Source organism: Quercus robur, chromosome 8, assembly GCF_932294415.1.
Source record: "Quercus robur chromosome 8, dhQueRobu3.1, whole genome shotgun sequence".
Lineage (NCBI taxonomy): Eukaryota > Viridiplantae > Streptophyta > Magnoliopsida > Fagales > Fagaceae > Quercus > Quercus robur.
In genome coordinates, this window is record NC_065541.1 from 58301362 (window position 1) to 58318169 (window position 16808).

Here is a 16808-nt window from a genome sequence, read left to right on the forward strand (position 1 = left end):
AACTACAAAATTGAGTAATTGGATGAACAAAAAGTAGGGCTATAATGAATGATGACGAAAAAAATTCTAAATAATTGAGCTTGTAAACATCAAACGATAGTTTGCCAACATGCCTTTATCTATCTATCGATTCCATCCCATTACTTAACAAAGAGTGGGCTCAAGTTTGTGACAAATGACGTAATTATGTGTATTTTAGTGATAGTCACTTCTCTATCACTCCACACAAAATCCAAGTATTTTGAGTCCCAACCTCATCTAAATTTCTTTGTTTTGGTCTAACAGATGCCTTTTGATTAGAGTCTTTAGCTAATCTGCTTGACCCTTCTTTTATTCGGTGGTAATTACAGGCTGATAGCATTGACAGTTACTTGTCAGTTGGCATCCATCAGGACTTTCTACTTTCTTCACACATATCAATTACAACAATTCCTTTCAACAAAGAACGAGTGAAATCAAATGCCCCCTAATATAACTTTGACTCATTTTCTAAATTGGACAAAAAAAAAGTCATAAACAAACGAACTCTTAACTTTTAAAATACGGAACTCTGTACAGCTTTAATTTATTGACCCTTCAAACATAAAAGCAGAAAAAGTGTTACGTAGACAACACTTTCATTATAAATTTTAAATGATAAGTTGTTATGTTCTAACTTGAATCCACTATTAGAATTACTTTTTGTCCATCATAATAGTGAGTAACTACCTACTATTTAGAATTTGTTGTGAAAATATTGTGGACATAGCATTTATAGTATAAAAAAAAAATTGGGATTTTAGCTTTAACTAGTGAAGGTAGGTGAGGTTAGGATAAATAATAGATTAATTTTAGCATAATAAACTGATAGGAATAAAAACTACATTTGATCTCATCCAAAAGACCCAAAAATGTATTCAACCTTATCATGCTAATTATTGAGCAAAGTAGGACAACAAATTCTAAATGGTAAGTTGTTACGTTCTAACTTGAACCCATCACTGGAATTGCTTCATTTAGAATTTGTTGTGAAAATGTTATGAATATAAAGTAGAAAAAATCTTTGGCTTTTAGTTTAAGTGGTGAAGGGTGGGTGAAGTTAGGATAGGTATTAGATTAATTTTACCATAATAAGCCGATAAGAACAAAAACTACCTAGCCAAAATACCCAAAAAAGTATTCAACCTTATCATGCTAATTGTTGAGCAAAGTAAGACTAGTCGTCTTTCTATTTTTCCCCAAAATAGATGGTTATGAAACCTATAATAAAATAATCTACACCAATAGAATTTCCTTAATCCAAAACATAAGGCATAATACGAGGAATTAATGTTACATGGTAGAAACCTATAGGATGAAAAATTATTCCTTCGCGCGGTATCTACTAAAAGTTCCTTCCAACAAACAAGTCGCCAAAGAGATGTCCACTCAGCCTCTCATCACGTAATGACTTTTGCTTTGGACCTCATCAACGAATTAAATTACATCATTATCATGTCCTTAAAACTCAAAACGTGAAACACGACATGACTTTTAATAGGGTAATACAAATACTAGAATTAAACACTTGGTTAGAGAAGGTATGATATATGCCTCTCCTTCCTCTCTCTCTCTCTCTCTCTCTCTCTCTCTCTCTCTCAGTTGGTGGATCCCACTACAAACACTAGTATTAAAACACTTTGTAAGAGAAGATATGTATATGCCTCTCCTCTCTCTCTCACAATTGGTGAGACCCACCAATTGTAAGAGAGGAAACATATCTATGATGTAGAGTATATTTTTTCACTCTGTAGGCATCTACAAGGATTTTTTTTTTTTTTTTTTTTTTTTTTTGAGATAGTTACATTATACCATTAATCCTTCAACTCGAACTATTTTCTCATAGATTTTTAAATATTTTGTGTATGGAAAAATGGTAATTCAGCTATAAAGCCCTTAGCAATAATATCTACCAGAAACTTCTTCTGAAAAATTGATTGTAAATAACTAAATATAATCTCTCTTTTTTAAAACACTTTTATGAGCATGCTTCATACAACACTAATTCTTGTTAATAGCTACTAAAAATGTTGAATGAAACAGTTCACTTGACCTTTCCAATCACAGAAGATGAGATATGAAGTAAACGTGCATTTTTTTGGCGTTTGCAAGAGTTGATTCTCACATATTCTGATATTAGTTTTTTTTTTTTTTTTCCTCTCTAGTACGATTGTACGAATGATGCCCTTTCCCTCTCATATTTTCTTTCTAGTCTTATAATGAATAAGATAAATTACATTAATATACAATTTCATAATCTGACATGTATAAATGAATATTACACGAAAAAAAAAAAAAAAAAAAGTTAATAGCTGTAAGCCTGTAAGGACAAAAATCAGGTACAGTTATTTAGGTTTATTGTATTAGATTTTTTCCAATCATTTCTAGTCTTTAAAAAAAAAAATAGCGGTGTTATTTAGTAGAGCACATTATATCATCCAGTAACATAAAAAGCTTTATGTATAATTTAATTGATAATTGAGTAAAATACAAAGACTATCCTTAGGATTTGGGCTCATGTCAAGTACTGAACTATCAAAACAATTCAAAAGTATTCAATTTGCTCATTTGGCACAAATGTCATTTAATACCATTTGAAAATCTCTATGTTCATCTTGCTTTTTTCTTCATCTCTTACTATTATTTATTTATTAATGACTACCCATACACATATAATTGCTACAACATAGTAATTGCGAGACCTTTACAATCAAAGATAAGTTGTCGAAAATCGAAATGAAGTATATGATGTGAGAACCATGAAACTTTCAAATGGTGCTAATTGCCATTTATACTAAGAAAGTAAATTAGGTATATTTAAAAATTCTTGATAACTCATGTTATTAACCCAAACCTCAAAATTAATCATGATTTTTTGTATTTTACCATTGATAATTTACATATCACCAATTTACGTTTATCTGAGTCTTTAATATCTTGAATAAACTTGTACTATCGGTAGGTGAAAAATAAATTATAAAGTTAATAGTGTAATAATATTCTTTTTCCCGTTCAGGTACAGTTTTGTATTTTAGAGTCTTTACACAAGTCCTTTACGGAAAGTTCTTAAAAGAAGCAGGTAACCAAAAACATTGACGGCCACATGTACAAAAAGAAATAAAACTTAGTACTATGTGAAGGTCAAAGTAAATTGATTATGGAGTTCGTACAGTGTACTCTATAAGTCTACGTTCTTAGCTCAATTAAAGTTTTATTGATTACGTAGTACTCCATAAGTTAAAATAAGAAGAATTTCATTTTCTTTCAAAAAAAAAAAAAAAAGAAGAATTTCATTTAATTAGTGATAATGTGTGATGCATTAAAGAAAGCAACCTTTAACATTTCTACAAGTTTCCCAGCTTTTTTCTTCAACTCTGTAATTAAGTTTTTGTTTAATGTTATAAAATTCATCTTTTACTAAAAACATAATTATACTAGCACGCAGAAACAAAATATTAAAATCATTTAAAATTTTTCATTTTCATTGGTCAAGTTCCTCAAAAATAAAAATTTTCATTAACGACATCAAAATTGAACAATAAAAAATTACTTAAAAAGGGTATCAACAAAAAAAATTTAATAAACGAAAAATCTCTTTTTAGAATTGATTGAAACAGTATATTTTAAACTTTTAAAATTTTAAATTAAAAATAATCATTATAGAGCGGATGCTAATAGTTGAATACTATCATGTTTATAAGAAAAATTATAAAACACTTTTGTCATTTTAGTTCTTAATCTTTAACTTATTAAATTGTTTATCCCGTCAACTGTACTTTATATATTGGACACTAGTTTCATATGTACTATTTTCATATGTGGTACTAAACTTAAGGATGATGAACATAGTAACCAATTTGATAGAAAGTTTAAATTTTAAGGATTAAAAATGACAAAAAAAAATTTCATAGAACAAAATGATGATTGACCTAAATTTAAAAGGTGTAATTTGTTTTTTAGTTTTTTTTTTTTTTTTTCAAATTTCAATGCAAGAACAATTAAGAATCTTAAATTACAACTAAAATGATAAAAAGTGTAATTTTTTTTTTTCAAATTTCAATGCAAGAACAATTAAGAATCTTAAATTACAACTAAAATGATAAAATGTGTAATTTTTTTTGGGTCCGGTTAATGTGTGCCCTTAGGGCACATATTAAACTTTCTGTTTTTGGAAAAATTTTCTCGAGAATTGAAAAAGCTGTCATTACTTTTTCAATTCTCTGATAAAAGGTGTAATTTTTTTTTAGTTTTTTTTTTTTCAAATTTCAATGCAAGAACAATTAAGAATCTTAAATTACAACTAAAATGATAAAAGGTGTAATTTTTTTTGGGTCCGGTTAATGTGTGCCCTTAGGGCACACATTAAACTTTCTGTTTTTGGAAACATTTTCTCGAGAATTGAAAAAGTAAAATGTTTCTAAAAACAGAAAGCTTAATGTGTGCCCTAAAATCCATTTTTTTTTAGTTTATTTATTTTTTTCAAATTTCAATGCAAGAACAATTAAGAATCTTAAATTACAACTAAAATGACAGAGGATCTGGTTAATGTGTGCCCTTAGGGCACACATTAAGACTTCTATTTATGGAAATATTTTCTCGGGAATTGAAAAAGTTGTCATTACTTTTTCAATTCTCAAGAAATTTTTTTCCAAAAATAGAAATTAATGTGTGCCCTAAGGGTACACATTAGTAAAATCCAATGATAAAAGGTGTAATTTTTTTTAGTTTTTTTTTTTTTCAAATTTCAATGCAAGAACAATTAAGAATCTTAAATTACAACTAAAATTATGATTGACCTAAATTTAAAAGGTGTAATTTGTTTTCTAGTTTTTTTTTTTTTTTTTCAAATTTCAATGCAAGAACAATTAAGAATCTTAAATTACAACTAAAATTATGATGGACCTAAATTTAAAAGGTGTTATTTGTTTTTTAGTTTTCTTTTTCAAATTTCAATGCAAGAACAATTAAGAATCTCAAATTACAACTAAAATGACAGTTCTCCTAAATTTAAAAGGTGTAATTTGTTTTTTAGTTTTCTTTTTTCAAATGTCAATGCAAGAACAATTAAGAATCTTAAATTACAATTCAGCAAAAAAAACAAAAACAAAAAAAAGAAGGGAAAAAACTACACAACAAGTTAAAATTGCCAAACAATAGGGTCAAAGATTATTAGATTACCATGATTGGTACGAGTGATTGGAGAAGTCAGACTGTAGACTTAGGTGTCACCAATCATCCTATCCATATTAGTTTCCTTTCTTTCATTTTCCTAATATTTTGGTCTAATATAAAATTTAGAAACCCAAAAAAAAAAAAAAAAATCTCATCCCGTACTATTCACGTTTACGGATTTACAGTTAAAAATCACCGTCATTTGAAAGAGTCCTAACCGGCCTAAACAAAATAAAAACAAAGCCCACTGTATCAGGTAATGACCTAACATAGACCCACTGTACCCGTCAGCACGTATACCACACTGGACCCCACCCTCAAGGGCAAATTCGTCTCAAAAAAATAATTTTTTTTTTTTTTTTTTTTTAAAACACAAATTTAGTGGGTCTCCACTCCTTCGCCGACTGAGCAGTGGCGCTACTAAGTAGGTCCCACAGGTAACGACAAAGACGCGGGAGAGATGAAAGATAAAAAAAAAAAAGGAAAATTGCGGTAATTGACCGTTGATCACGGACATAACAGAGGGGGGGGGGGGTGAAATGAAATATTAACCGTCTGATAAATCTGGGGTTAAAACGGATTTGACCCGGGTACGTACAACCGTCGGTGCCCCGTTAGTTTGGACCGAACTGAGTATTGTTGTGTAGTTAAGGTGGCCACATATATAGAGAGAAGCGCCTTTTTACATAAAAAACAGACATGCTCTGCAGCTAACTCAGTTCTTTGCCTCGTCTTCTGGCTCTTTCTTCGTTTTTCTCTTTCTTTGTTATTTATTTATTTTTTATTTCAAACGCTGTCGTTTGGAGGTTGAGCGTTGCTTGTCAGTATAAAATTGATGTGGTATATTATAGAAAGTTCTAATTGAGGAAGCGGTTTACGTTTTTAAAGCTGAGAAATTTTGGAGTCTCTGAGAGTTTATTTTTATTTTTTATTTTTTGGCTGGTCCAACAAAAAAATATACTGATGGTCATTGGCGTGACTTTCAAGGGCTATATTGTTGTTGCCGAATTGAGCTGCGATAAAAGCTCGTTTCGTTCAGGCATGTTTGGAGAAGGTTTTTGATTTTTAAACTCTGAATTTCTTTTTAAGGTATCCAGGTGGGCATGCAAAGCCAAAAAAAAAAAAAAAAAACAAATTAAACTGAGGGTTTATTAGGTTCATCCAAACAAGAGCAGAGAGCTTTTTATTTGTTTCTTCAATGGATTCGAATCAATCGGAAATGCAAGAACCGAGCATCGACACCGACAAGCTGAGCTACGAAATCTTCTCTATTCTAGAGACGAAGTTTCTGTTCGGCTACGACGACCAGAAGCTTTGGATCCCCAAGCAGATCGCTCCCGCAGCCGAGTCCAAGCCGGAAACTCAGCCTCAAGCTCAACCGCAACCGACGATGGTCGATAATGGCGTTTCGGCGATCAAGAACCAGAGAGGCAAAATCTGCATTCTGAGCATCGACGGAGGAGGTATGCGAGGTATTCTCTCAGGTAAAGCCTTGGCCTATTTGGAACACGCGCTCAAGTTGAAATCCGGCAATCCAGACGCCAGAATCGCCGATTACTTCGACGTCGCCGCCGGCTCCGGCGTCGGTGGCATATTCACCGCGATGCTCTTCGCTACAAAAGACCAGAACCGTCCGATTTTCAAGGCGGAGGACACGTGGCGCTTCCTCGCTGAACAAGGCAAGCGATTTTACCGCCCTTCCTCTGGCTCTAGTTCTAGTACCGGCGGCGGTTTTTTCCGTCGGCTAATTAGAGGCGGCTCGGCTAGTTCTACCGGTTCAGCTACAGCCGGTTTAGAAAAGGCGGTGAAGGAAGCTTTCGCAGACCAGAACCGGAGTTTAACGCTGAAAGACACGTTGAAACCGGTTTTAATCCCTTGCTACGACTTGTCCAGTACGGCGCCGTTTCTGTTTTCCAGAGCCGACGCGCTCGAGACAGACAGCTTCGACTTCAGGCTCTGGGAGGTGTGTCGTGCCACGTCAGCAGAACTGGGGGTGTTCGAACCGGTCCAAATGCGGTCCGTCGACGGTCAAACCAAGTGCGTGGCGGTCGATGGCGCCTTAGCTATGAGCAACCCGGCCGGTGCGGCGATTACGCACGTGCTACATAACAAACAAGAGTTCCCATTCGTGCGAGGCGTGGAGGACCTTTTGGTTCTCTCTATTGGAACGGGTCAGTTGGTGGAGACTAACTATGATTATGATCAGATCAAGAATTGGAGGGCCAAGGAGTGGGCTCGACCCATGGCTCGGATCTGTGGGGACGGCTCGGCCGACTTGGTGGACCAGTCCGTAGCCATGGCCTTTGGTCAGTGTCGAAGTACTAGTTACGTGCGCATTCAGGTAAAAACTTAAAATAAAAAAAAAAACTCTCCGCACACAACAAACAATTGCACAAGTCAACCAGTTTATGAAATTGTGTACACTGTCTGTCATGTAATTATTTTTTTTTAACAAAAAACATAGCAAACGTTTACCTTACACGACATTAGATTATTACATTACATTATTATGAGCTTAGAGATGATTAATTGGTTTGGATTTTTGGAGCGTGTGACAGTGTTGGCCAGGCTGGTAAGGAGTAGTAGAATTTTGTTTTTACATAGTGATGGTGATATACACATAAATGTATGTATATACATATACAGAATATAGGCTAACGTGCGCCGGAGTTTGGGTTCATGCAATTAATGTTGGTCGTTTGGCCTCGGATAATGAGGCCATTGCAACCCATGCGGTACACTGGGGCTCAGATTTCAGTGGCCAATAGGAGGGAGCAATAGCGGGGACCTGTGTGGGTTTGTTTTTTAGGTGTTGGGTTGCACGTGATGGTGGGTTTGGAATTGGTACTGGTTTTTTTGGGGTTTTGGGTTAAAACCCTGCAGTTTTAGCCAGAGTCCTTTACTTTAAATTCACTGTCTTCTGGTCTAAGTGTCAGTTACTTTTAAGCATTGACCCTAAAGTTGCTGGATTGTTTGTCCGAGAAATTCGGTTTGTTTTGGCTTTTGATTTAAGGGATTTAATTACGTCTTGTTTGCAGTTTTTGGTCAAGATGATAACATTCTTTGAACTTTTAATTGTATTTAACAAGATTTCTTTGAGTTCTTTAAAAGCATAATTGTATAGTACAATAGTTATTTAAGCTATTGGAGTTCCCAACTTTATTCCTTAATATCAAACTCTATTCTATTCACTATGAATTTCATTTTATGTTGGTAACCATAAAATTTTGTTACTACCACTATAAAAAAAAAGTAGTGTTAATTTTTTGGTACCAAATTTAACCGAATGAAACATAACAAGTGGTCTTTTGTATGGATTATCTTGCCTGAAAGTGGATGGGAATGGCTGGAGAGCTGGGGTTTGGATTTACTAGGGAGTGAGAGACATCTGAGTGGTCATAATTTACCATTCAGATTATTAGATACTCATAGGCTCATTGAAGGGAAACATCAGACAAATTTCCATACATCACTTACTTATTATGATATGGGCCAACCATGTGCTGTCAATGTGCAAGGACTTTGTCACTTGGGTTCTTGTTTTGCTATTTTATCCTACCTAAATGCCAAGCCACTAGATTCTGCAGAAATGAGAGGAGGGTTTCCTCTAATTGATCTTTTTCCACGAAGGCATTCAATGAATCAAGCAGACTTGTTATTAGTAGATAACAAGCTTCTGGCACATGCAATATAGTATTACAGTGTTGCTTCGAGAAGAAATTGGAGCTCCATTAGGTCCCTCCCCCCATATAGAGGTGTCAACTATCACTTATTTAGTTCAATAACAATGCACCCTCCCAAATTGGTTATAGCCCAAATAGTCTATGCTAGAGGTGTAGGTGGAGTAATGTGGTTTTCAGTTTTTAAATAATATTACACGTATTTCTACATACTTTTTCACCCACACGTATTTTCAAAAAATACAAACAACGTTATTAGAACAACGTTACTAAACGGCCCCTAAATTCTAGAGCGTATGTTCTATTGGGTGGGTCTACTAAGTTCTGATTTCACTTTCTTGCATTCAAAGTAGTTATAACTCAATCATCCATTGAGAATTTTTGTTTTAATATAGCTATTAATTGGATGGTATATCGTCTAATTGAAGCACATCTTTCTAATAAATGTGGTTTGACAGGCAAATGGGCTAAGCGAGGGACGATGTGGGCTTAATGTGGATACAGACCCAAGTCCCAGCAATGTAAAGATGCTCATAGGACTAGCAGAGGAGATGCTAAAGCAGAAGAATGTTGAATCAGTGCTCTTTGGAGGCAAGAGGCTTGGAGAGCAAAGTAATTTCGAGAAGCTTGACTGGTTTGCTGGAGAACTAGTGTTGGAGCATGAGAGGAGGAGTTGCAGAATAGCTCCCACTGTAGCTTTCAAACAAGCTACACCAAAACCCATCTAGTTTACTATTAGCAATATTACAACCAACCAAAAGAAAAGGTAAGCATTCCCCTAATGCTACATTTTAATAAGTTTCATTCTTTTACATCAATTTCAAAGGAAGCATTATAGTGGACCATAATAGAATTAAAATGATCATTCTGCACAGAGTTTATCTTAAAATAATTAATACAGTAGAGAAATGCCACTTTAAAAAAAAAAAAATAGTGGAAATGCCACTTAACTACCTCATAACTCATAAAAATTTTTGTACTTTGGCTTCAATGCATATATGCCAAAAGACTCTGGTTATAATGACATAATTCAATGGCAGTGTACTGCTTTACCATTACCTGCAAAATCTACCTTTCCAACTAATGTCACCTAACTGCAAATGAACACATTAATATATTGTACGAATTTAGAACTTCAATTTTTTCATGATGCCTTATCTTCTTTGCAATACTGTTCAAATGTGTAAGGTTTGTAATAATAGACTATTCTAATCACCAGCAGGTTTTGATATCATCAATTTTCTGTATCCTGGTGTGTTCATTTTGTCATTTTTTCCCTTGCTTTTCATTAGACCAAACTTCATGACCATCATTTTTTGTTGTTTTGTTTGTTTAATAAAAAGTTAAGGAACATCAAATATAAATATAAATGATGTGGGGGTCTATGACCCCCCTGTTGTCAGTCTACCGACACTACTCTTGAAATAAGATGAGTGGCATTTCATTTGAAATGGAATATCTAAAAAATAGTTGAGAAAAAGGATATTTTGGTCATTTGGTTGATACTCAAATCATCAGGGTGTCTAATAAAGGTCTCCGTAGTCCTGAAAAAGAGTTTTTCCCATATGGTAGCATGGTTTGACTATTTGAACACAATTTACTCCTATGCTCTTCGGGCTTTGGCCTATAGAATCACATATGTCTGTACAGGTAAGGGCAATTGGCACTCACAATATTTTTACCATATAAAGTCTCTAAATTGTTCTTACATCTCCAATGTGTCTAATAAATTACATGTTCTAAAAACTTAAGCTGTTAAGAAATGTTGAACTGTTTTGTTTGAAAACAAGAGAAAGTTTTGCCTTGAGTAGTTCTTTACTTGTGTTACAAGATTCAACCTCACATTGTGCCTTTTATGTTAAATTTTCAAGTTTGAACTCTTCAAATACTCATGCTTTTCTTAGTCGTTGTAATTTTCATGTCTTTCTTCCTAACTTTTACGCAATTCATATAGACTTTTCCATTTTCCAAATTTTCAATAACAATAATCTGTTTCTGAAATGCAGGTGAAAAATTTAATTGAAATTAAAAAAAAAAAAAATGATGAAAGGAAGAAGAAAAGTAATACAATAGCAGCTTTTACTTTTGGAAGTGAATATAGCAAAGCCAAGAAGAGGTCGGGGAATTGAGTGAAAAGAACAAAAACTGTTAAAAGGGTAGAAGATCTTAGTGGATACTTTGCCTACTATAGGACAGGCATTGTGGTGTCCACTCCAACTTTCTACAATGGCAGGCAACCAAGGAAAAAGCAAAATTTACTTCAAGCTTTTCAAGGTCAAACTAGTCTTAGGTGTGAATCTTTTGATTTCAAATTGAAAATGTCAGGGTGGGAAAATTGTTTCCATATTTCTTCCCATACCCTACCATTACTTTTTTTTTTTTTTTTTCATCCTAGTCTCAAGAAACTTGAGTTTGGGTGGTGGCTATGATGAAAACCCAGAAACATGGCCAAAGTTCTTAGTCCTACTTTGGTCTTTTTCTATTTTTGTCAATTTTTTTTTTCTTCATTATAGATTGTAGTGGTGGAGAAAGAGATTCGAGATTGGGTATCTTTTTTAAGCAGCCGACCATTTCTCTTGGGATTGGGATTGATGGATTGACCAATATGGCGACTAGTTGTTGTTGGACCCTTTCCAAAACTTTTACATTTTAATTTTTTTTTTTTTAAACTTATTCAACCTTTATTGTTATAGGTTTTGTGGGTCTAGTTGAATTTTCTATCTTGAAATGTTCATTTGATATTACATTATTGTTATAAGCTGTAAATTTCTGTATGTTAAGAAGTGGTGGAGGTAGTTGAAGTTTGGCTCAATTCTTTGTTTGTGATTGTTGTGTTTGCTTTCTCATGGTTTGGCTTTTCGTTGCCTCTCATTGACTATTTAGGCTTATTTAGCAAAGATTAGTGTGTGTACAAGACAAATGTGGATGTATTGGTGGGGGCGTTGACACCAACTCATGGATTATGCTCCTGCCTGCCTGCTTTTGGAAGAGCTCGCTTGCTTATTATATCTTCATGCAGTAGGGTCTACCAGTTTGCTGCATAAAAATCAAACAAGTTTATTGAGAGAAAAAAAAAGTATCATTCTTTCTTATATATACAAATTGATAATATGGAAAAAGTTTTTTCCCAATTCCATTGAAACGCTCCAAATAAATTAAGATACTATGGGCACAGCCTTTAAAATTAATAACTGAAGTGGTGACTTGGAAAACGATTAAATTAAAGAAGGAAAAAGCTTTAATGTTTTAGCTAAACGATAGCAAATATCATCGCAATTTTTATTTTTTGAGAATGATATAATCGCAGTTGAAAGGTCAGCTATATGAATTTCATTTATTTTTTTGGTGAATAGCCAGCTATGTGTTAGGAAGTACTTGCATGATACTAAAAGGTATTATCAATTTCCTATCAATTTTGTGTAGTGTACTAGTGATTATGTAGTATGCTAGTCTTGCTAGATATATGACGTCTCACCGAATCTTCTAGTATAGTATAAAAATCTTTCAATTGGTAGGTATGAGATATTGATATGCGTATGGATTAGCTTTTGCTTAAAATTTATTTATTTTATGGAAACACGGCAAGAATACAATTGTACTTATGAAGTTTCGAAGAATTATACTTAGCAAATAAACTAAAAAGTTAAAAAGAAAAAATTTAATCCAAACTCACACCAAAGAAAATCATAGATGTGTCATGGATATATATATATTTGAGTTACATGACATTACTATGTTACTTAACAACATTTACACTATTCCAAATATAGGGTTAAAACATCTCCAACGTCTCTATTTTCTCATCCAAATTTGAAGAAAAAAAGTCATTTTAATGTTTTATCTATCTACTTTTATAAATCTATTTAGACTAACTATCTATTATTTCTTGATTCCATTTAAAATATTATTTATTTTTATTTGGTTTAAGATGTATATTAGGTCTAAATTGAAGAGTCACTATAGATATTAAAAAAAAAGAAAAGAAATAATAATAAAAAAGCAACGGAGTGAAGAGTCCATTGGAAATGGAATTTACGGTTTCATTCTCCATAATTTGGAGAAAAGACATGTAAAGAGTCCGCTAGAAATGCTCTTCAAATTATAATTAGAATTTCTCATAATTATTTATATAATCCAATTTGACTTAGTACATGAATATAGTGCATTCAATTTGATTCCATTGGAAAAACTAAAAATAACAAATTATGTTATTTTCAAAACATAATTTGTTCTCCATTTTCTGTGTTATATTAACACACAAACATATACAGAGAGTTAACATACATTTTTTTTATTGTCTTTGAATAAAAAAAAAAAAGTTCTTATAACTCAATTTTAGATATCGAGAAAAAATAATAAAGAAAGAGAAAAGAAATAATATATTTTTCAATCCTAAAGTTTAAGTGTATGGACCTGATTTGTGATCCTACCCCAAGCTATGAATGGACTTAGGTCCAAAAAAGCCAAAAGAATGAATTTGTAGAGAAAGGGGTTGGAAAATTGGACTCTAATGAATTAGACTAACTAGAAAATAGGTTTAAAGGAGAAGAAGATGTGACTAGTAGTTTTTTTTTTTTTTTTTTTTGGTGGTTAAGAGGGAGCAACTGAGCAGCTTTATAATAAAGAAAACCGTCCTCGACAAAATCCGAGAAGGTTTGTTCTTATGTATTTCTTTCAAATTTGATTACAAAGTCAGTTCTAAATGTTACAGTAATTTTCCCTCTTTTTTCCGATCCCCTCTCTCACTCACTCTTTCTTCTTTTATATTGTCTTTCCTTTTCATCTCCACCTTCTACGTGCATGCCAGACGGTCGATGTGGATACTTGTCTCATCAACACTCCCCATGAGTCCTTATGTAGTAGCTGTAAGGCTGAAATCCACTGTTCAGGTATCACCTTTACATTAACGCGGTTAGAGAGTTAGCTGTAGTGCATTTAATGCGGAGACAACAGCTTTCTTTTAAGATATTTTAGGACTCCTCCCTATCTGATGTCTCTGCAATGCTTATTCACTCCAACTGAATTTCCGAGATCGTTACCCTTGTTGACAAACTATCTCTTAGGACCTCGACTTTGTCTAGTAGAGGACGCATTCATCCTTGGCCCACTCTCTTGAGCAATTATGACCAAAACTAACATTTTTATTCATCAACACAGTCTCTTTTGATGAAGACTTCTCCTCCTCGGGCAGATCCTTGTCCTCGGCTTGGGCCACAGGCCCAATATACAGGTAGATAATGAACTCTTGGGCCCAAGAGCCCTACATTAAGTATTTTGTAGTGAATAAAATAAAATCATTAATCAAAAAATATCCTTAAAAATTTTTTTTTTTGAGAAACTCCTTAAAAAAAAAAAAAAAAAGTTCTAGAGGAATAAGGTGAGACTTAAGAGCCCTTACCCTAGCCAATATTACCGGTACTATTTTAGATCTCGAGGAACTGATGGTCCACAGACTAGTTGAAACAATTTTTAAGGTAGGTTATACCTTTCATATCGTAGCTCTACTTGAGTTTAAGTATTTATTAACTAAAAAATATTTTTGCTTTTTGTTTTAGGAGACGTCATAAGTGTAAACCGATTGATTATTTATATTTTCAGACCCTTTTAAGCTAAACTCAATTTTTTAGGGAGATTGAAATGAAATTTCTAGAGTCTAAACATAAATTTTTATATTTATATATTATAATTTACTATATTATTTAAATAGTGTAATATATATATATATATATATATATATACATAGACATGGGCGACGCTAGCCATGGTCCAGGGGGTTCAAATGAACCCCCTGACTTGGCAAGAAAGAATATATATAATATATAATATATAATATATTTATTTTATTTTGACCCTCTAAAATAAAATTTTGAACACTTTAGCCCTAATTTATTTTAATCACAACTAAAATAACCTTAAATATAATCCTTTTACCAATATTTTGGCATTTTTAAACAAAAAAAAAAAAAAAAAAAAGGGGTCCAACAACAAGCTAATTTAATCTAAAACCTTGAAAATAAAAATTAGTAACTGAATCTAAAGTGCTTTTAATTTGTTATTTGTTGAGTAGGGATTAGGGGTGTGGGACAGGCCAAGAGTGATTGAATGAAAATAAGCAAATGTTAACACAACAAAAATTTTCTTAACATCTATTTGGGAATAGTTTATTTAACTTTTTGCTTAAAGTATAAAATAACTAGGAAATCATACAAGACCCGCAAATAGTAGGAAAAAAGATGAAGTAATAAGTTGGTTTATGACTAAAACACACTTAATACAGTTACAAAGAACAATAGTTGTCAAAGTTGAGTTGAATTGTTAAATACAAGAATTGTAAAGAGTTAAAACAAACTAATAGATAGAAGTATTCTGAGCAATGATAATTAAAGTTCACTTAGCAATAATAATTAATAATTTTATTGTATTTGAAAACTATGGATGATTTTCAAGATTTCATCTTAGCAATAATAATTACTATGTTCATTGTATTATGAAACTATATGCCAAATGAACTAATAGTTTATATTTTATTTTCTTGCTAGAATTATGAACAAATTTGTAATAAAGAAACATTGTAGACTACAAGATTCATTTTCTATCTAAGATTTATCTTCTTATTGAATCCCTTAGAAAAAAATCCTAGAGCCGCCACTATATATATATATATATATATTATTAAAGAAATATTGATCACTTCCTTCCTATGTGCACTCCTGATCCATTTTCTCATACATTACATTTAAGCCCAATAAGTCATCATACATATATAAATTAATAAGGACTCTCTCTCTCCTTATTGATGCGAGATTTTAAATTTGATAACATACTAACTCCTCAAATACCATATTAAACTTTCATTTCTTTTTTTGAAAGGAACTTTCATATCTTTTCAATAAAAGATAATATTAAAATGCTTCAATATTATTGGGTTTTCATTTCGTTACCAAAACTTTGTTTACTCTTTTACTATTTTATACATATTTATTGTTTTAGATTAGGTATAACAATTCCACTGAGTAATTAAGTAGGGATCTAAACTCCAAACATGGATTTTTTTTTTAAGCTCTTAAAACAGGTTTCCCATTCACGTTTGTTCTCGTGGAGTGCCTTCACTGATCATATAGCTCTATGGCCCCCAAAGAAAGCAAGTAACATAGCATGAGCAAATAAATGTGTTCTCCATAACGCCCATAAGAATTATCCCAATCATGGTGATGCTCAGGAATTTATGTCCAAGGAAAAACATCCAGTTCCTCATGATTATCGAGATGTACACAAATTAAAGGCACAAAGCTCAATTACACAAATTTATCTCCGTGTAAATGGGCTTTTTATTTTTCAAATTGAATCATAAGTCATAACCCTACCAAAGTTTCACATGAATCAATGAACAATTTTCTGTGGCAATTACCTTAGTGTCACATCGTTTTGCATTTTCGGTAATCATGCCCTATTGTTGCAATCCTTTCAGTCCTATGTCAAGAAAAAGTTTCTTTCACTTTAATCCCTTTTCCATAACCCTTTTTAATAACAAATTAAAGGGTCATAAAGATGTTCATAATGTCTAATTTTGGTCTGAAAATTCTTGCATGCCTTAATCAATATCAAAGACTAAATGGCTACTAGCTAGGGGCTTTTACAGTTTTACCGTATATAAAAAGAAGATACTACAACTTTAAGTCTATATCAGAACAAGCTTTTATTCTCTCTTATTTTTCTTTTCGGAATCTATTCTCATAGTTGTTTTAAAATATTTAGCAGGTAGATTCTGATTGGTAAGGAATGAAGTACTTTTGTGTCTTGAGACAAGTCTTGAATTGAGAGTTTATAAAGAATTTGTTAGATATATAAAATGACATACACACTAATAAAAATAAAAATAATTAAAAGAATCTATGGATACGTGGCTTTAGGTTAAGAATTTAAAATCAAACAAGGTTT

General features: G+C 32.6%; 1 protein-coding gene across 1 annotated transcript; it reads left to right on the forward strand.

Moving 5' to 3' along the window:
* The first annotated feature begins 5876 nt into the window (after positions 1–5876).
* LOC126697272 (patatin-like protein 6) lies at positions 5877–11682 on the forward strand. Its single transcript, XM_050394189.1, has 3 exons — positions 5877–7531; positions 9329–9636; positions 10877–11682. The coding sequence occupies exons 1-2, from the start codon at positions 6389–6391 to the stop codon at positions 9596–9598; spliced, it is 1413 nt and encodes a 470-aa protein (XP_050250146.1). The 5' UTR covers positions 5877–6388; the 3' UTR covers positions 9599–9636; positions 10877–11682.
* Positions 11683–16808: the final 5126 nt, after the last annotated feature.